Below are 20,969 nucleotides of genomic sequence, written 5' to 3'. Positions count from 1 at the left end.
CGGGGCCCGGCTTGCCCCGACAGGTGGGCACCGTCTTGCGGCGGTTCCGCTCCCCTGTTCGGAGGGCTCAGCGCGCAGCAGCTGCATCGCAAGGACTATCGATTGTTATTAATTATTACTGCTGTGGTGCTGGTGTCACTGGTGCAGATGCATCTGGCGAGGTGATGTCCTCAATCCAAAGGCAGAGCTCCGGGCAGAGGATGCAACAAACTTTTTGCAATGCCCAGAGCACATGGGAAAATTTAGAAATTGACCAGAGACTTAGAAATTGACCAGAGGCAAACTTTGGGCTGCACTTCTTGGTTAACTTTCTGTGTCTGGAAAGCACCTGCTATGTCATGTGGGTGAAATTATAACAGACTATGGATCCATCAGTGGTTATCTGAGCTATTCTTTGCTAGCTGGTACGTTTATAGATTGCCTTTTCTAATTTCTCCTCTCTGTGTTATCACGAAGAGAGTTACAGGTTATACACCAGTTTTCTGCTAAGAAGGGTTTGTTTGTTAAAGTCTGAAGTAAAACTAAGTGGACAGGATAGATTAAATAGAATTTGGATTTTTTTTTTAATGTCCATGTTCACTTCATTACTTGCAGTGTGTCTTTTAGACTTTTTTAGTCCAGATCAGTTAGACTTTTCAATTAAAACCTTACATAAACAGTAACAAGTGATCCAAGTTTTGTATATGGTACAGGGCACCTTCAAGTTTTAGCTCTTGTAATTCCTACAGTCAAAGGTAAAGCGTCACGTCTCTGTCTAAGCTGGAGCTTGTGGCATGTTTTGATGATTATTAACTCACTTGCTGAGTCCTGTAAGTGGTGCTGGATCTTTCCAACTGAGGCTTAAGTAACTTGTCAGCAGAAGATCAGCGATGCTTCTATTACACACAGCATCTTGTAGTTCACACTCTGCTGGGTTGGAGGCATGCAGGTAATGGGCTGATGAAGGTCAGCACAGAAGTCTGCTGCCTGAATGGGTAGAAAGATTGTTAATTCAAGTTGTTGTGCAGTGATGGGTGTCAGGAAGGCTGAGGGGCACCTGTGTGAAACAATTCCTGATGTTTGAAGGTCTTATCCAAGGACTCTGTTAGTTCTTCTACTATTAGGCAGCTTTCTGTGATGTTACTCTTTAAGTGGAGCAGGTGGTCAGAACAGTCTAGGAGTGGTCAGTTAGGCTGATCAAATACTGCAATATTCTTTCCACCTGAAGTCAAAAACTTGGCTTGTGACTTAGGAGTTAAGTTAGATTAAATCCACTGTTCTCTCTGGTTTCGGGAGAAAGAGCTCCTTTGAAAGGGGAAGTACAGTATATTATATTCAACAGAAACTGCTTAAGAAGCCACCTCTGAGAGGCAGTTCCTTTATACTGAAGGATTTATCTCTCAAAAAACCTACTGCATTGCCCTTTATTAAACAGCTGTACTTAGAAACTTTACTTGTTTTTCTAAATCATATTTCATTTAACAGCCATACCTTGTACTGTGAAAGGCAGAACTGATGTGGTTTTTTTATTATCTCTTGAAAAACTATACTCATTTAAAAGTTCAGTTTTTTGTTATTCAGTGTAGTGTTGCACAAATGCTTAATCCTTGTCCCACACCACAGCTTATTTGTTTTATTATGATTCTTAATGAAAAGAGCAAAGTGAGAAGACAGGGTTTCTATTTTTTTATTTAAAAACAGATGCTGTTCAAAGATTTTAATTTAATTGTTTATATTTCTCTCCTTTCATTTCTTATTTTAACAAATCATTGTAGCAAGATGGCCATGGCTGTCTTTTTAGGTGCAGACTTGTCATAATTCAAATGATTATCTGATTATCTTCAGGTAGTCTAAAAAGATCAGTTACATTATGGCTAACAGAAATGAATAAATCTGCTGTTGCTTACAATACTTCAAAGTTGTTCACTCTCTCCCAGCTGTAGGATTGGGATACATAAATTTTTTCAGTAATATAAGGAAAGAATACTCCAGTTTTTTATTAATGTAACAAGGCAATATAAAACACTAAATGATATGTATATTTTGCAAACCATGCTCTACGTCCTGCTGTAGAGCATTTCAAGCTCATGGTTGGCAGTGTAGAGGTAAGAAGGGACTCCTGTGGCTTCTCTGTTAACTTGCAAAAATAAAAAAAGTGTTTATTGAAGTGGTAGAATTCAAAAAGGGATTGGAAAGATTGCACCGGACAGCTTCAAAGTCAGGGAGATGGCTCCTAAAGCAGCTGGTGACACGATGGTGAAAGGCAATTGAGTGCTGGTAATGAGAGGGAGCAGCCAAGGGCAGTCAGGAGACAGCGACACGGGGTGAGGGGGCGAGGGCTGGCAGAAGTCTCGAAGGGGAAGCGAGAAGTGCCACGGTCGAATTAGCCATGAACACGGAAACTGAAACTGCTTGTGATGGAGAGCAGTGGCCTGAGCAGAGAGGAAGAGAAGCAGAGGGGAGCCGTGGCTGGTGGCTGCATGCACAGAGCTGCTTCAAACCCGTCCTGCTCGGGGATCGGGCTAAGGGGGGTGGCTGGGAGCTGTGTGGCAGCAACCCCTGCGACTTGTGTGACAATGCTACTCCTTCACGGGTGGCAGAGCAGCTTGCAGACCATCCTGTTGGTAAATAATCTCACTGAGGAGTAATCAGGGTTGTAATTAGCTGTTTGGTGCAGTGATGTGAGAGACCAGAGATCTGCTCTGTGCACATCCCCCTTTTGGCTGTTCTGTGCCAAGATGTGTCCCAGGTGTATGCACACAAATATCTGCCACCAACATGTGGATAACAAAAGGCAGACTGTGTAGGAGAAACAGAGCCATGAAGTTTTAAAAGTGCAAAGACTGATGTATAGTTGTTTGTATTACTCATGTTTTCCCCTCGCTCCAGTTCTCAAAAGGACAGTTACCTGCTTTACATTCTCATGTAATTCTCTCTAATTCTAATAGGGTGCAAGAATTGACACTGATGTTGTTGGAACTGTCCTCTGTGAAGGTTGTTTGTACCTCCTTTCAGGATAAACCAGCAAGAGTTAATGTTGGCCATGTACCTGCCTTGCATTTGCATGGGCAGGAGTCTGTGTTAGGTATCTAACTACATAAATGTGATCTCTAAAGAAATGAAAATGCTGTTTTAAATATTGAATTTTCTCCCTTTTCTTCCTTATATTTTCTCTTTTCAGGACACTGAAGACCATAAAAGTTTGATTAAAAAGAAAAAATGCCCAGAAAGACTATAGACTATGGAGTGATGCCTGAGTATGAGAAAAGCCAGATCAAAAGGACCTTGGAATTGGGAACTGTTATGACAATATTCAGTCTCAAGAAGAGCAGCCCAGAAAGGAGGACTATTCAAGTCATAATGGAAACCAGGCAGGTAGCATGGAGCAAGACAGCTGACAAGATTGAAGGTTTCTGTGAGTATTTGCAATGTGCACCTGAACTTGGAGTTACTAATAAATTGATGTGCCTGTCAAATATTAATTTAACAAACCTTTTGTTAACATTATGAAGATTTTGGCTGAAAGAGTTTGGTAATTTGCTGAGAATATTTTGAATTGTTGTAATGTAGACAAAGAATCTTCTGCAGCTCATTTTTTGGGTATCTAACACTACTTAAATATGATTAACATGCTTTTATCCTTAGCCTTGTTCTTAAAGTTTTCATCTTTGAATATGATGGTGTTTGTGTTCTCTGAATTGACAGACTGGTTTCCATCATTGTGTCTTATAAATTCAAATGAGTAATTATTCTTTACCAGTACTCTCCCCCTCCCAAAAAAATAAAGAAGAAAAAACCAACCAAATGCCTTCAAATACAAGGAAACGGAATTAATTCACATTTTGGTATTCTTGGGCAATTTGCTGTCTCAGGATGGAAGTCATTATTTAGGAGCATTGTTGGAAAGTACCAATGGCTTAGGAGGATGAAGCTGTGAGACATGAGCTGGTTTCAAGGCCCTGAGTTGGTATTGTCTCTACAGTTGATATTGGAACTGACTAAACCCATTATTTATAACAAGGTCAGGAAATAGAAGGCGAGTGTAAGGCTAGATAGGGCTGCAAAAACTAGAATAGAAGAATAAAGTGAGACTAATCCTCAGTTCTTAGGAACACAACTGATGCCAGGAAAGCTCAGCCTGGGCTTTCTGTGATTTGTGCAGCTCAGGGTGGTGAAATGTAATTACAGCGCTTGCATAGGACCATATGGTAACTTCTTTTGATTATTGTGAGCATGATTTTACTCTACAGCTGATAAGTAGTATTTGTCATCAATAAAAGGATTGAATAGTTTGAAATACCAGAATCATTTACTAATCTGTCAAGGTGTGGATTTTTAGAAGGTTTTTCTTTTTTTTGGTGAATACATGGTAGGTTAAAAATCCTTTGGTCTGTAAGGTTGCAAAGACAGGCACTGAGAATTTGCATGGTTTTGGGATTGTCTGAGCAGTTTCTCTTTGTGCTCCTGATTTAAAAGTATTAAATCTCTGCAACTGTTTCCATTGATTCCTGTCTGGTTCCTAGTGGAGACTGGACCTGCAACTGGAAATGTGATATAGCAGAAATAAAAGCGTGGTTGTCTGGGAGGATGGTTTTATCATTGATGGTGAAAATATGGTCATGTTCAGTATTCTGGGGAAAAGCAAACAGGTCTGGACACCCAATTAACAGGCACTCTGCATCATAGTCTTTCATTGCCCCAGTTTCTTATGTGACAAATGAGGGTAATTATCCTTTCTATAATGATGTGTGTGAATGCAAGTACAAGTGTATTCCTGGTACTGTGCCAGAAAAGAAGTCCTGAGAGGGCATGTAAATTCAGTTATGAGAGCAGTGCTTGAATGTTGTTTAGCAAATAAAGCCTGGGGTTTACACACAGAGCAATAAGATTAAAACACAGCAGAAAATGACCACTCAGTGAGAGAAGGAGACCTCAGAGTCCTCTGGCCAAAGCAATCTCTGACTGTGTGTTGAAGTCTTGCCGTAGCCATTTGCACAGAGGGGACAAATTTAAAGCTGAGCAGACTCTGCATTCCAGATGTTGGGGTCAACTTTTTCAGTCCTGTCATGTAATCACCTTTTATCAAAGCTTTCTGTGGTTGGTGTTTGTGTAATAATAAATCATAAATTAACTAGTTTGCTTTGTGCATGGATTTTAATGCTTTTAAAAGAAGGTGAATATTGTAATTTGACTCTTAAACCTGGGTGATCCAGCAGGGGAATGACTTGCTTCCAGATCCAGGCTAGAACAGGGAATATTGCTCCAGATCTGTGACTTATCCAAAAGCCATCTGCCTCTCCACAAAAATTGTAGTGCTCTAGAAGTGTTTAAATTGAGCAACACTTCAGTGACGTGTGTAACGGTGGGAACTTTAGGTCTGAAAATATGGCCTAGTCTAAAGCACAGCTGTGTAAAATATTGTTTTATTGGCTTACAAAGCAATGAATCTGCCCCAACAAGCTGTATTTTGCAGGTATTGTTCCAGAATATGATATGAACAGTTGTTCCAACTCACCATGGACCGTATCTGGTCTACTAGAAATGAAAGTCACTGCAGTTTTAGCTTGCTGACACTGTTTTTGCTGAAGAGGAAGGAAGTATTTTATTTAGTTAGTTATTTGTATGTTGCTGTTGCTTCTTTTGACTGAGACTCAGGCTTTCTTTTTGCTTGAAAAGTGGAAAAATGATGGCTTTGAAGCTTTGCTATTTGAGAATTGAATGGAGTAGCCTCTTGAATATGCATGTATATGCTGGTAGATTGTATTGACTTTGTGACAAATACAACCCACATTTTTGTTTCTTGATTTTTTAAGTGGTTGGGGGCAGAGAATTATCATCTCAAGTATTATAATATATTAATAAACTGAGGCTCTACAAAATCTAATATTCATGATATGATCTTAATGGTTGCTGTTTGCATGTGTGTCAGTCCAAAAACAATTAATATTCAGTATGAGTGGGAAAGTTAAGATGGTTTCCTGTTCCATGTGTGCTATTTTAACTCAAGTTTGGCAACAGCTCTTTACAGAAGGCAGAAAACTCAATATTAGCATCTGCTATGGGTTTGTGTTTCTAAATCAGAGAGTGAGGAGAGTTCTTTAACTTTGGGACACAAAAATAGGCTGCTAATAGATAGCAAAGACAGAGTCCAACTCCCTAACTGCCCTGTGTTGTGTTGTGAATTTTGGATGTCATAGTGCTGATTTTCTTGCTGATGGACTGTAAATGTTTGAAGAACACTCAAATTCCTCTGAGCCAGAGTTGATCATAATTATTACAATGACCTTTTCCAAGTTTGGTTAATATTGTTTTGGAAATGATTTAAGTTAAGCCTCACAATAACAAAAAGGCAGCTACTCTTATTCTGGAATAAATTGACCGGAGCAGGGGAGAGATGTAGGATTAGCTACGCTTATATAAATATTTACACAGCCCCATGGGCCCAAAAGTGGCACTACTGTGTATTTTAAATTGCACTGCTCATAAAAGGCCCCTTTTGTTGAAAACCTGCCAGCATATCTGTTTAGAATAGAGTGAAAGAGTTGCTAAAGTTAAGGCTATTTCCTGCTCAGTGCAGATGTATTTCTCTGGATGAGAAACTTCAGAAAACTCTTCCTGGATCCAGGTCTTTGGTGTGGTAAGAAGTGAGGCTTTACAAAGGCTAGGAAATCTGGTTTAAACAATCCTTGTCTTCATTGTGTGGTTCAGATCACACAGTGTCCAAGTACTGGAGATTTTACATTGACCTTTTGAGTGACTTGAGTTGCCATATACAAAAGGAATTTCTAACAGAAAGGAACTGGGGAGAAACCTCTGTATTTTCCCCTAAATGAAAGAACACAGGTTGGTTATGTCCTTTAGAGAAGGATATGCTATTTCAACAGTAGATCAAGAGGCAGTGTATTTCTGACTGTGCATGACAAAAATTTGAGGTGATGTTTTGACAGCCCAGTATTAAGCAGTTAAATTCCAAGGTTAGTCTCACTTGTATACCCAGAGAGGCATTTGAGAGGATTAGCTTATTTTTGCACGAGAGAAGGAAAGTGTGGTTTCCTTGTGCAGAGGGATTTGATTTGCTTGTTTAGTTTGCAATGGACCCTTTTCCTGCAGAAGCTAATTCCTGCATTCTGGGTGGGTAACTGTGAAGCTGCCAGCATGGTCTGTTGCAGTGTGTTGCCTCTGATGGTTCTGCTGTGTATTTTTATTGTGTGTTTAACCTTTACAGCTGTCTGTGGGTCTGGATGGGTCGCACACACCCGGGAGTGGTTCTGCCCACCTCAGACTGTCCCTGGGGCTGTTGTGCACCCTGGGACAGCAGTGACAGGCAGAGGGGAAGGGAGAGGTGGCCAAGGGAGGGCAGGGTTTGCCAGGACCCTGCTGAGACACACGGCTGTGTGGCTGACACCTGGGGTTTGCTGTCTGAGAGGACATTCCAGAACTCCCAAATTGTGGTATAGCATTTATATGCACATGAATAAATTAAGCCCCAAAGTTAGGATATTTAAGCTTGTAGAGGGAGCAGGTGGTGAGGTGTAAATCTCCAGGAAGCTGATCCATTATGGGTATGCCATTCCTTCTCAGATGCAAAGTGCTTTCAGGACAATTATTAAGGGAAAGCTCTCGGTGACTAGAGTTGGATTAGTCACTGGAAAATGTGTGAGTTTCTGCATATTCTTCCAAGAATCCCTTGAGTGAAGGGATGATTCACAGCCAGGAGAATTTATACTCTCAGAAATCTGTGGTGCCATCCTTGAATGTGCAAGTGTGTGATTCTCTGTAATACAAGCATGCTCATTTCAAGAAAGATTCTATTTGAGGACTGAAGATGATTTCTCTGTTTTTGAATACCTAGGATTTTTTTTTTTAATGTGAAGAGGTGACCTGCTTTTTTAAAAATTATATAAACTATATTTTAATCCCTTATTTTTTGGAAAAGGAAGATCACCTTTTCATGTTTTTTTCATGTTCTTTATTTATTGCAAAAGACTCCATAATAAAAATATCTAGTGACAATTTAGTCGTGCAAGCTCATAACAAGAAATAGGTTTAAAGCATCAGAGGGCCATATTTAGAAAAAGTTATATATCAGCTGTGAAACTGGTCTTTCTGTATGCAGAGTGAGAGGTCAGGGTGTGGATAAGGTGGGAAGAGAAATGTTACTATTAATTTATTCTGAAAACTTTCTCAGAGGATGAAGTAGCTGGACTGGGGAGTGGCAGAGATGCAGACATCATGTCAATGTAATTGCAGAATTATGAAGCAGAGGAATAAAGGCTGTACTTAAATTGAAGCTTTTGATGCTCGTGACACACCACAGTACAACAATAGCAGCCATTTCTATTTTCTGCAGCCCAGACCTTCATTAATGCAATAGAACTATCTTGTGTCTTTTTTCCATTTATAACAGAAACCCGTGTTTGACAATGCATAACATGTTATTTTAGAATTTATGTGAACTGCTCATTTCACATTGTCTCACTGCTCTAGTTTTATGTGTAATAATATTTTTCCAGAATTTGTAGAAAAAAATGACCATTTCAAAATAAATTTGCCATCTCAAAGTCATTTAGCATTAACCGATTTTTCATTTAAACTACAGAAAAATGTTATCAAGTGTTAAGTTCACTTGAGATTTTCTTCCCTGCTGAAAAGGGGAGATTTTACAGAATTTGTCCTCTAGAACATGATTAAAAAACAGAGACATAAAACGAAGTTGAATTTTCATGTTTCACAGGTAAAGGGAGTGTAAAAACTAAAATCAGACTTAGTAAATTCATGTTAAAAGTAGAATTAGAACCTGTGGGAGCTGCTCTGCTTTTTCTCAATCTGTAAGATTGTCCTGTGCTTTCAGACTTTGTTACACTGCCAAGCAGAAATCACTAATTTCTGCCAAATGTTGCACCTGGATATTTAATGATCAAAGCTCATTATAGGAGCTGTGCATCTGTAATAGAGTCATGGGGATACCAGCACCAGGTCAGGCCACATTCAACTGACAGGGTGAGGGGAAAAGCAGGGATCTGGAATTTAATTTAATGGCCACCTACTATGTGTTGCCACAGGCAGTGCTGTTCTACCTAACAAGGCCTAGGGTTTTTTATCCTTGTTTTATTTTGTGAATTTTATCCAGCAGCATCTTTGCCTTGAAATTAAATTTTGATAATGTTGTTTTTAAAATCTTTGCTAAAATGACTGCCAAAGAGAGCACAATTTTATGCTGTGCATCCTTTTGGCTGTCAGATACATTGAGGAACTTCAAAAACTAACACCTAAGAGTGTGTTCATGCATGTGGCTCACATTCTTAAACATTGATTGTTTTCTATATGTTAAACAGCTGAGTCATTTGTTTAGTAGAGTTGTTAATATCAGTGTAAATTTCTTCTGTGGTGGAAAACTTTTTTTTTTCCTATTAGAGAAGATGGTATAAACATTTGCAGACCTGTACCTGTCTGGGAGAAGTGATGAGCATCTGTATATTCTGGTGAGGAGTGTGAAATGAGTGCTTAATTTGGCTTGAATACTGGACTTGATCTTGCTGATTTCTAGTAGGGATCTTTGTTTTCCTTACTGCTTGCAGAATTTTTGTCTGAATTTCCTTACTGTTTCAGACTTAAAGTAATAAACTAACTCAGATTGAAGACCCTGAGTCTGTATTTCGTCATTTGCTTTCTATATTCTGAATACTGTTAAAGAACAATGTCATTGCAAAGTGAGTCCACTTCTTGCTCTTTTTGGAGTAGCTTCACAAAGGAACATTAAAATTTACCTTTTTTTGGTGTGTTTTGAAATGGCTGTATTTCAGTTGTTAGCCAGGGGATATTTATGTAAGTCTTCAGCTGAGTACATGGAGCTTGGTTTCTGTGGTCAAATGAAAAAATGAACATGTGTAGCCTCTAGCTCCTTTCAAATAATGTCTTCCCTTTAGCAGCTCAGTTCTGCAATGTCTGATGCTAACTTACAACGACCAGACTTCCTGTCATGGCCAGCCAGCAAAATGGGGATGGAATGAACTGCACAGACCTCTCAGCACCCCTGACTTGGTTGATCAAAGTGAGTGTGAGATGTAGGTACTCCATCCTTTTCCCAGTCAGATTTATATACCAAAATTTTTGTTTTGTTTTGTTGCATGGAGCAGAATGTAAACTTTTATGAGCACATATATAAATTTTGCCCTATTCTTATGTCATTTTGTGGAGGTACCCTTTAATTTTTAATATGAGAACAGTAGGCAGGTGTACAGCCCCTTGAATTTAGAGCTCAGACTGGGAAGCACTGTAACATGGTGCTGTACTGAGCAATCCAGTGAGAAGTTATGAATTTAGCAGTAATTTGTTGTTACTGTGCATGCCAGCTCTGTGTGACCTGATTACATGAAACCCTGTGGGTTTAAAAGGTGCACTTCTCTAAACCTGATGTCAATCACTCAGCTAAATCCCCAGAGGACCCCCTGGAAAGGTACTCATGGGTGCTTTCTCAGGGTGCACCACGCTGTTTCTCAGGTTTCATCCTTGTAACTGTGTTCTCAGAAGTTTTGTGGCTGATCTCTAATGACTTCCTTGGGCTGCTGAATGTCTCAGTACACATCTCTCTTTCTATGAGCTGAATTACTGTCCCTGCCACATATGGACTGCCATGCTGCAGGACATTTCTGCTTTCTTGTGACTTTGTCCTCCAAGAGAAGCCTCACCTTGTTCCCTCTAGAGTCACAGACAATTTGTGTTTCATTGCTGCTCTGAAAAAAAGAGGCTGTTAAAACACACCTTGGGTAGTTAATATTTAATTCTGCAGAAGTGAGAGCAGAGCCATTGTCCTCACTAACCACCATGAAGTACATTTGCAAAAGGCTACTAAAGGCTTTCTTCATTTACTGGGCACTCATTTGCACACAGCCTCTGTTGCAGTGGGCAGTTTCTCACTTTCTAAAATGAAACCTACCTTGGAATATTTTGTAATGCAAATTTTTGGAAAAAAGATCGGGTTCTGAGCGCAGAATATTACTATACATATATACACACGAAAATGCAATTGTATTCATAGAGAGAATGGCCAGCTTATGTATTGGTGCATGCACCTTGGGTGATCAGAGTCTCTTATTTTCTTCTTCAAAACATTACCAGTAGTTTCCCTTAAGTCTTCTTGAGACTTACTGAAATAATGCTCACAGCACAATTTCTGACTCTGCAAGCCTACTCTGAAACTCTCTGTAGGCTTTTCCTTTTCCTTCATTAAGTACATGACCGAGTTTTGAGCTGAGCACCATTTGTGGTCACAGACACTGAAGGACTCCTGGGGTATCTGGACTTTGAATGAGGAATGTTATCTTACAGAACTCTGTAGTCCATAATGGCAGATTCAGGTAAACTTTTACACTGTTAATGTAGACTTTTCTATCAAGAGTACCTTCATGGGTTGACAGCCTCTAAGGTTTTTTGACCCATGCATTTACATGCAAGCAGCCTGATGGTCCAGCCTAACATCAGCTGACTTGACCAAAGGTGTTCTTGCAAACTTGCCTTCTTCCAGTGCTCCTAGATGGACACTTCCACCTCACAGAAGGTGCTCTGCTGGTGGCACGGCCTGGTTTTCAGCAGGGTCTGTTCCCCAGCCCACGTGTCTGTTCAGGTGCTGGATGGCTCTGTTCCCACCCAGAGGTGGCTGGTGGGTGACCATTGTGGCAGACAGAGCCAGAACTTCTCTCTTTAAATTGCAGTGCAGCATAGTGTTGTGTTTTTTTCACAGTTCTCCTCTTGGCATAGTTTTCTGCCTTTGGTTATCTTGTATCATGTCTTCCCCTCAGCTTGCACAGCGCCCGCTGTAGTGAAATGCAGGTTCTGTTTTGCCATCTACCTCCAAGTGTGACTGCAGGAAATGTAGCAGGAATTCTAACCTGCAAGTGTGTGACTGCACATGATCACTGTTGCTGGGTTATTTGAATGGAGATCAGTGAAGATGTTGAGGATCAAAAGTTTATTGTTAAGTTCACGGCAGTAAAGAGTTCTGTCAGGTGCCCTGGAAGGCACTGAGAAATTCATCTGTGCAGGAAAGTATCAATGTAGTAGTGTAAGGATCCATTGAATTCACTGATTTGTCAAACAACACAGCAGCAGGAGCTGAAGTTTGGCAGCCTTAGGCTCTGAACTGCTTCGAATGCACATCCAGATCAGAGCATAAGACAGTGTGGTAATTGAAGGTGCCTGGGAGTCTGGTCTCCTTAAAGAGCCTCTTGAGGCAGTTGTCAGAATCAATCTGTGACTTAAAAAGCTGCTAAGGAGATCCCTTCAACCTGGGGAAATGGTCACATAAAGGGATGGATGAACTGTAAACTAATTGTGGGTTTTAGAGTGGCACTAGACTTTTATAGACTGCTTGGCTGGAGACTGGCTGTGCTGGGGGAGTGCTCTCCTTGTCTTGCTGGGTGTGAGTCAGTTTCTCTACAGGGCATACTTTGATTCATGTTTCCTTAGGAAATGTTTTAATCTTCTTTCACCTTTCTTGTGGAAATTGCACCTGCAAGTGTATTGGATTTGGTTTGACTGTGCAAGGTGCATCTGTCCAGGTCTGTGCTTTTTTTGGGTGTATCAGGCCCCAGGAACATGGGTCTGTGAAGCCAGGGCAGGATATGGCTCTGAAGTTTGCATGTGGGATTGAGAAGGAGGAAAGCTCCAGTACTTGAAGGCAGTACAAAGATAGAGTGTCTGAAGTGCTGTGCCTGCAGTTCTGGCATAGGTATGAAATTACATTTTAATTGTTCAGTGACAGATTGTGCTGTTAAAAACGTTCACAGTCACTGCGTAACAACTGCGTTGGTACAGTCGATTTACTAACCTGAGTCTGAAACATGCTGCAACTTTTCCTGGCCTGCTCCTTTCTCTGTAGTTGGAATCAGCCATTCTGGAGTTACTGGGCATCACATGAAGGACACAGAGCTTAGTGCAAGACCAGAATTAATGCATGGTGTTCATATTTCTCTTTTTTCCCTTTGATCCTCTACATTGGCTTTTCTTTCAATAATGTAGAGTAATACATCCTAACTAACACTATGAAATGTCATTAAAATTCATACAGGTAGTTTCTATTAATTTTTTGAAACTATAATGTTCATTACATCTTTATTTCTGTAAAAATCTAAAGAATGTTTAATAAAACTTGTGGTTTTTACCTGTTTAATTTATTTTCTAAGGCAATGTAATGATATCTTGCTTAATTTTGTAGGATATATATATAATATGTTGTCTGAAAATAGTAGGGATGTTAAATTTTGAATTTTGAGTTTTTTAATAGAAATATTTCTTTCTTCTCTCTTTCACCCAATTTTGTTCTCTTGCTGAACCATTCCTCTATTTACTGAATGTTCAGCAATTAGGGTATAGTGAAACCTTTTCTGAAAAACCAGTTGGAGAAGCAATAAGATGTCTGTGCATACAAAAATCCTTGTGCCACTATGTGTGTACACATAGGTTCGTGCAGGAGAAGGGGGTGGTGGGGTTGAAAGGCTGTAGTGCAAGGAGAAGGACTGTAGTGAGTGTGTAACTGAGGAGAGACATTGGGTAAGTTTGTGTGTTTATTTCAGAGGTCAGTGTGAGGTAAGAGCCCCTGGAAATGACAACAGCAATGCAGGTTGTGAAATCTCTTTTATCACTGCTTCTAGGTTGTACTTTGAGAGGGCCTTTTGCTGTGTTCATGTGTGTGGATTTAAAGGAGTCTGAAAGGAAAGGTGTGATTCACTTTGAAGTTAAAACTGTGTTTTTCAGCAGGGATTTGTTGGGTGAAGGGAAAGCAGAAGAGGTGACCGGGGTTGCTAATGATTGGAATGAGGCAGCCTGGTGTGCAGTTCTGTGTCATTTACTGCAGCCATGCAACCTCCTCCCCTCTCCATCTGGGTATTTCTATCTCTGCATTCTGATTCTTCTCTCTTGATATTAATGTAAATTCATGGTGTATGATCAGCTTTTTTAGATGGTGACATTTAGGATGGTAATTTGGATACATCTTTAGGGATCCAAGTGAGACTCTGAATGGTAAGGGGATCAGAGTCATAATTAGGAGATTTTGGTTCTTGGTCATTTATAGTCACACTGTGAATTATTTTGGAAACATATAAATTTAGGAGTCTTCACCAATCAGGTATGCAGATCTTAGGAGATGGTTTCATGGTTAGAGGGAGGCTGAGACATTGAAACCTCTACCTTAAGAATAATGATTCTTGGAAAAAATCATTTAAGAAAGATGCTTGTATCCTATGATTAGTTCAGGTTAACCTTTGAGATCTCATTTTCACAGTGTAAGTTGCTTAATGACTGTGAGAAAGGAGTGTCTGGTAGAAGTTTGGCCTGGGATACTTTGCAGAGAATAAGAAGTTCTGAGATGAATTAATGTTTCATTATCAGGATTTTGTTGATGAACTTCCTTGCTTGTCTGTCCATGTTGGCATCATAGAAATGCAGCATTACAGAGGTGGAAGCTTTGCTATTGTTCAACTCACCTGTGTCTGGCAGCAGAGCTGCTGTTTCATTCTGTTCTTAAAGATCTTCTGTTACTGATGAAGTGCTCATTTAAAACAGGGGGTTTATACTGTGGCATTCTTAAATGCAGGGACAGAAACCCTCAGCTGTTTTCCTTGGATCTTGCTAGGTCTGATAAACACATTTCAAGAGCAGCCATGAAATGTTTTTCTTCACACTTTGTCCTGTAGCTCGTAAGTCAAGACTGTCCAGAAGTGGAAAGAGCTGTTTATTTCTCTGGTCCACGGGCAGAGCAAAACCACTTCCTCAGTTTTCTAATAAGTATCTTATCTTGAGAGCACACATATTTCTATTTCAGTGCTGTCTCCCTCCTGTTCTGCAGGCCCTGTAGCAAGGGTTTGAAAAAAGGGAGCTGACTTGGGAGAGTGTGTGCTTGTGCAGGGTTCCCATTCTGCTGTGGTCCAGTGCATCCCCATGTTCTCTGGAGAGCTGACGGGTGAAAGTGATACAACAGGTTATGGTAAATAACACAGATCTCTCTGGAGCTGGCCATCAGAAAACTCACAAACATTTTAATTATTAAGCTTGATTTTCTCTTTATATTCTTACTTCAAATATTTTTCTTGAAAGTACCAGGCGACTGTACTAGCTGACAAGGTTAGCTATGTAAGATTTACGTGGATGGTTTGGCAGGTAAGGTGGAATTGTATCTTTTCTTTTTTGTTTCTGAACAGTTGTCATGGCAATTGGAAAATTACTTGATTAGAGTTAATGCCATTTGTGAAATCCCATTTTCTGTGACCCAAAGGGCCATGTCTATGTACCTTGTCCATGGAAAATCAGTGATAGTGAAATAATAAAAATCTGACAGGTTATTCTTATTCTTCTGGTCCTTTTCTACTGTTGTCTGTTACTATTTATTTGTGGATTTAGGGATTGAAAGCTGGCACAGTTTGCATTTCTTGTCCAATACAGATCTACATTTTTACATATATAGCTATTTTATATGTGTGTGCATACTTTGAGTTATACATCCTACCATTTCAGGCTCTGCAGTTGCACTGACTGAATGTTGTTTCCTTTCAGTGGATCTGATGGAAATAAAAGAAATTCGCCCGGGAAAGAATTCAAAGGACTTTGAACGTTGCAAAGCAAGGCACAGAGAAGAACACTGCTTTACTGTTTTTTATGGAACCCAGTTTGTCCTCAACACCTTAAGTTTAGCAGGTACTTTTATCTTTTTTCTTTCTTCTTAAGGTTATTGATTGAACAAGTCAAACACATTGATGGAACAGGAATGCACAGAATACTGTAGTTTTAACTTCTGCAGTTCAGGAGTGCACCAGATGCTTAAAATCTGGAGCCAGACCTTTTACTCAGCCCTTCTTGTCTGCGACCTGCTGCATTTGGAATGTTTCACTTCCCAGTGGTGTGTTGTGCGAGTGTCATTTCTGATTTTTCTAGCAAGGTAGACTTTTGCTGGTTAAATAACTCCAGTAAGGTTTTCAGCACTGAGGAGCAGAGGTAACATTGCCCTCTTTAAGGACAGCTATTCACTGTGGCCAGAATATTGTCCTAACACTTCTAGTCTGGCCAAAATGATTTTGGATGTAATGGCCATAAACAGCTGTATCACAGAAATTTTCCTATCACCTATGGGCAATTGCAGACTAATTTGGAAAAATGAGGTTTTAGTTTGGGCTATTTGTGTGCATGTCACCTGATAATACTAAACCTCTTCTAAATAAGTACTAGGGGACCATAAATAAAATTGGAAAGTGATAAATTTAAAAGGAAGAGATCTGTATGAAACAAAGGGAATTTGTACCCTCTATCTATAGAAGGGTTTGGAACACTTTTTATTAAAGGCAAGATTATCCAGGGTCACAAACCCAAAGATTTTGAAATGAAAGAGGTATAAGTTTTTAGAGTACAGGCTGAATACAATTTCCAACTAGTGGAATTTACAAAGAGATTTCTTTTCTACAAAGTTTGTAATGGGTCCTTGGTTTAGAACCATACAGACAATTTATTTGGAGTCATAGTTCTCTCTGTTCTGAGCAGGAACATGCCTACCCATTTAAATCTTTAACTTAATTGCAAAATCTTAATGTGAAAAAAGGTGAGTGCTTTGTAAGTGTTTACATACTGACAGCTTTTATTTTTTTATTATTTATGGGGTGAATTTCTTATAGATTGCAGTATTAGAATACAAGTTTTTTGCAGTCAGATGCTTTGGAAATGAAAGACTAATCCTTTCTTAGAAGTTTTAAAATAAGTTTTACCATTGTTGACTGAAGTCTGTGAAAGTTTTGAGTAAATGGCTGTGCTTACGTGCAGCTGTGCCAGGGACTTCAGCTTGATTTCCTCTGACAGCCCCTCCAGTCCCTCCCCCATGGCAGTTCTCAAACCAGGCCTCTGCCAATGCTTTGAAAACACTTGGTGCCATGAGCTGTTGCTGTAATGCTGAACTGGAGAACAACATGATATAACTTTCAGTTCAGGGGGAAATCCTTTTCCTTGCCGAAGGGCTTTGTCGTTGTTCCTTAAAACAATATAAAAGAATTGTTCCTTGTGGGGAATGGTGGCTATCATAAGGGGCAGAATTGTCTTGGGAGAAGAATTGGTTTGGCAATGGTAGTGGGTGTTCTTTCCAAAATTGTAACTAATTGAAAAACATTTCAATGGGGAGCTGAGGCTGGGCTCCAGCTTCATCCTTGGGGGATAAAGCATTGTTTGAAAGTATGTTTAAATAAAATGTAGTCTTCACCTTTTGAGAAACTTGTTTGCTTTGAAGGCTGATAAAGGATTCCAGCTCCTGAGTGAAAATAATTTTTCAGAGCTGGTTTAATTGAAGAATGCCTTCATGCAATTTCAGAGCCAGACTGCTAAATCCAATGGACTTTGCCCAGCTGAGGGCTGTAAGGATCACATCTCATGCAAGGTTATTGCAGCTTAGCTGACATTTCCTAGGGAAAGCTGTGCCCAGCAAGCAGTTGCTTATCTTCCTTCTGTTGGGCTGAAGAATTACCAAATGCCATCATGATAAATGATGAGGACTCCTCTGGTTTGGGAAATGGAAAGGCAAACCAAATTTTAAACAAAGCAAAGCAGTGATATACTAATTTACAGGCAGGGAGGAAGATGTACCTGGCTTCTAGCTAGGCCACATAAGGAATTTTAGACCTTTTTTTGACTTGTATTAAAATGTTTTATATATACCACACCAGTTTTGTACATTGCTCCCTTACTGTTTGTCTTGCCAAAATTTAGTCTGGAACAATCTGTGTTGAAAGGCATGGTTAAGATAAATAGAAGGTGATTATGTCAAAAGCCAGTATATTGCAATTTTGTTGTAGGTTGCTGGGAATATAATGAACCAGCTTTATGCCATAGCAGCACTGAATTCTTTTGCCTGTGTCCTTTAAGTTGCTCTGATCTGGGCTTTTGCCACTTTGGAGACAGAAGATAAGAGAATGAATTTTGATTGTGTTACCACAGGAGCTCAGCAGTAGTTTTATAGTGTTTTTGCTGAAATATTGAAACTTTCCTACTCTGATAAAAGTCATCTAAAAGCAGGTATTTTTTGTCAGAGCTTATCTACCCCCAAATTTATGCTGTTTTTTATTAGCTTAATTAGTAGCAACATGAAGATATGCAATGAGATTTATCAAAGAGGAAGGTTATCAGCAGCTTTGTATACTAAGGTTTATCTAAACAAGTTATGTCTTAGTTTTGTGTTGATTTTGTTTTGATGTTTACCATAGCATATTATTTTTTTCAGCTGACTCTAAAGATGATACTGATAAATGGTTGTGTGGCTTGAATATCTTGTATCAAGAGGTCATGAGTGCTCCCACACCTGCAATCACAGAGAGGTATGTGGGCATATATTCACTTTGTGAGACTGGGAATTGAAAGAGGAAAATCTGAATGAAATTTTTAAGGTTCAATAAGTGGTGCTTGCCAATTACACTAAGAACACTTTCCAGTTAGTGTAGGACACTGAAACCTCATATGGAAATTCTCAATGTCTATTTTGCTACATAGGTGCTCTGGAGTCACAGTCTGCTTCATACACTAATGTGAACTTGCAATTCACCTTGTTCTGTGCACCCAAAACAAAATCTCTTCATGAGGTCACAAGAGCAGCTGGTGTTTTTGTGTTGGCTTCTTGGAAAATTCAAAAGTCAGCCATATGAAGGTGAAACTGCACCTTTGTCCTTTAGAGCATGTTGTGTGTGAAACTGCTCAGGCTCAGATTGCCAGTTCTGTGGACAAGGTTTCAGTATTTCAGTATTTTCATTATGTCTCCATACCCCATTGCTTTTCATCACTACTGTTAGTGAGGATATGCTCTGCCCTTACTTGCTCCCTGAGCAAATTTTGCCTTTGACACTGGTGTTGTCAAACAAGAATAATTCCTCTTGAGGCTCTAGATCAGCTTAGCAGTGCAATCATCTTTTAGATCAAAATTGTATATGTGTTTATTTACTATTGGTGCAACTAAAATTATTTTATTGTGCATCTAAAACTGACATGTGCTGTATTGAGGATTTTCTTTAAAATTCCTTAGAACCCTCTCCCTTCCCTCTAGTTTTTAATTTTTATGCATCTAACAGATATTTGAGCCAACAGCTCAAAGATAAATCTGGCAGAAATCATTGACTTTATGGAGTTACTCCAGTTTAGATTAGCTGAAGTTTTGGCTCACTTTATCCTCTTACTTTTTTACAGCTTCTGCTTACTCATTCTTTTCTGTCCTACCCACCCTTCCCCTTCCTGTGTTGTTTATGTGACTTTAAAATGCAGCAAAGTACATATTTACAAATGTGGTTAAAAAAACTGGCTGGATCCTTGAATGCTGCACTGGTAATGTTTTTGCTTTGCTAAAAGAGATGAATCTTAAGACCTTTAAGTATTTCTATTGAGTTTTGTCTATAGATTTTGAAATTTCATTGTATATTCTTTATAATTCTTAGATTTCTTTTTTTTTCCTCCCTCTTCTACAAGCTGGCTGAGAAAGCAGATCTATTCTGTTGATCAAACTAGAAAAAATAGGTAAGAAGTTCTGTCTTTTTTCACATTTTTTAGTGAATTTTTGTTGCAGTTTCTAACATGGAATGAAAAGAAATAAAGAATTCATTTTCCAAAATGTGGAGTATGAGATCCCTGAAAATGGCATTTGTCCTTGCTTTAGCAAATACAATGTCTTTTGCTAAATACAATGTGTTCATAGCATTCCCTCAGATTTATGTACATGGTATAATGAGGAAACAAATGATTGACAACTAAGTATTTTAAATTTTAGCCTAGAATTACTTTGCCAGAATGAGCAAGGTGTTATTTTAGGGATTAAGCTTGGCTGGCAGCTGCCTGGCCATGGGCTTGTCTCTGCCTTTTATTTGAACAGACCACAGTCAAAGAATCACCTCTGACCTGGTGCTTCTCAAGTGAAAGAGGTCCCAGGGGTTCTAGCTCCCAGTGTGATGTGTGGCTTCATGTGTTTAGGTTTCAGTAGTTCCTTTCAGGTCCATTTGTGATGTGGCTTTGTAGTTTTTACACACAGAGGAGACTTTTAAAAAAATTAATTCAGCTGCATGCTTCTCAGAGTTGCCAGAAATTGTGCCACTGAGAAGAACAGTGGCACAATTAACTTTTCCTTCCTTCCGTGTTATCATTTCACCATGATTTTTCTCTTTGGAACATGCATTTTATTATTAAGTACAAATCAGTGTAGAAAAGCTCATGCTATTCCTGTTGTGTGCACCTTTTCCCAAAAGCAAACTGCAGTGAGGTGTTTCACTGTGTGGCTGAGGCTGTGGTATTGCAGGAAATCACACCTTAGTGCAGACAGCCTGTGCCACTGTGCAGGCTGAGCTGAGACCCCATTTCAGAGCTGTGTTTCCTCAACTGGCCACAGTCCCATCCTGTACTGGACATTGACTTGTACCCCCTGATGCATTTTCAGAACTACCCCTGCAATGGGGCTGTGTTGTTGGGGTTCACAAAGCAAAAGCAAATGTTAGGATGGAGCAGCTGTGGCTGACAGTAGATGTCTGCTCAAGAGGTTTCATTTGTTCCTTTAGGATTGTTTTATTGCTACAAGGCAGCTTGGTTGGGACCAAGGAGAATTGCACTGTGGAGAGGGCAGTTTTTCCTTCTCTTCCTAGATGATTCATGCTTTTAGAAAAATTCAGGATAGGAGTTTGGACTGAGGTCTGTTGTGTTCAGAGCTGTGGTTTTTAGGGAGGTTAATTGTAAGAGTTAGGCTACCAGGCAAGTCCTGTTCCACAGGTTGAATTTTTTTCCAGTGGTAATGAAGTCCCAGCTCTTTTTTTTCTCTTGCCCTTGTCTGGCCAGAGGAAATTGCTTGTGCTTGGTGTTTAGTGTACAAATGGAGTGCTCATTCTTGCTCCTAATAGTGGTTTTTTCCAGAGGTCTGGCGACGAGGCGGAAAGCCAGGAATTTCCTGAGTTCTAATCTGTCTTGGGCATGGACTTTGGCTTAGTTCCTTCTTGCTTTGC

General features: G+C 39.6%; 1 protein-coding gene across 1 annotated transcript in view; it reads left to right on the top strand.

The window, feature by feature from the left end:
- The window catches only part of PLCG2 (phospholipase C gamma 2), a 60,087-nt gene that overhangs the window by 7,289 nt on the left and 31,829 nt on the right, over positions 1-20,969 (top strand). The window contains exons 4-7 of the mRNA XM_031063410.1: positions 3,161-3,394; positions 15,529-15,669; positions 18,227-18,320; positions 19,456-19,503. Coding sequence (XP_030919270.1) covers positions 3,199-3,394; positions 15,529-15,669; positions 18,227-18,320; positions 19,456-19,503 — 479 coding nt within the window. The 5' untranslated portion in view covers positions 3,161-3,198. The remainder of the gene's footprint in view (positions 1-3,160; positions 3,395-15,528; positions 15,670-18,226; positions 18,321-19,455; positions 19,504-20,969) is intronic.

The sequence above is a fragment of the Geospiza fortis genome, unplaced genomic scaffold (genome assembly GCF_000277835.1).
Source record: "Geospiza fortis unplaced genomic scaffold, GeoFor_1.0 scaffold1081, whole genome shotgun sequence".
In the NCBI taxonomy this organism is placed as follows: domain Eukaryota; kingdom Metazoa; phylum Chordata; class Aves; order Passeriformes; family Thraupidae; genus Geospiza; species Geospiza fortis.
Note: the sequence above shows the minus strand (reverse complement) of the source record. Positions and strands in the feature narration are given on the sequence as shown.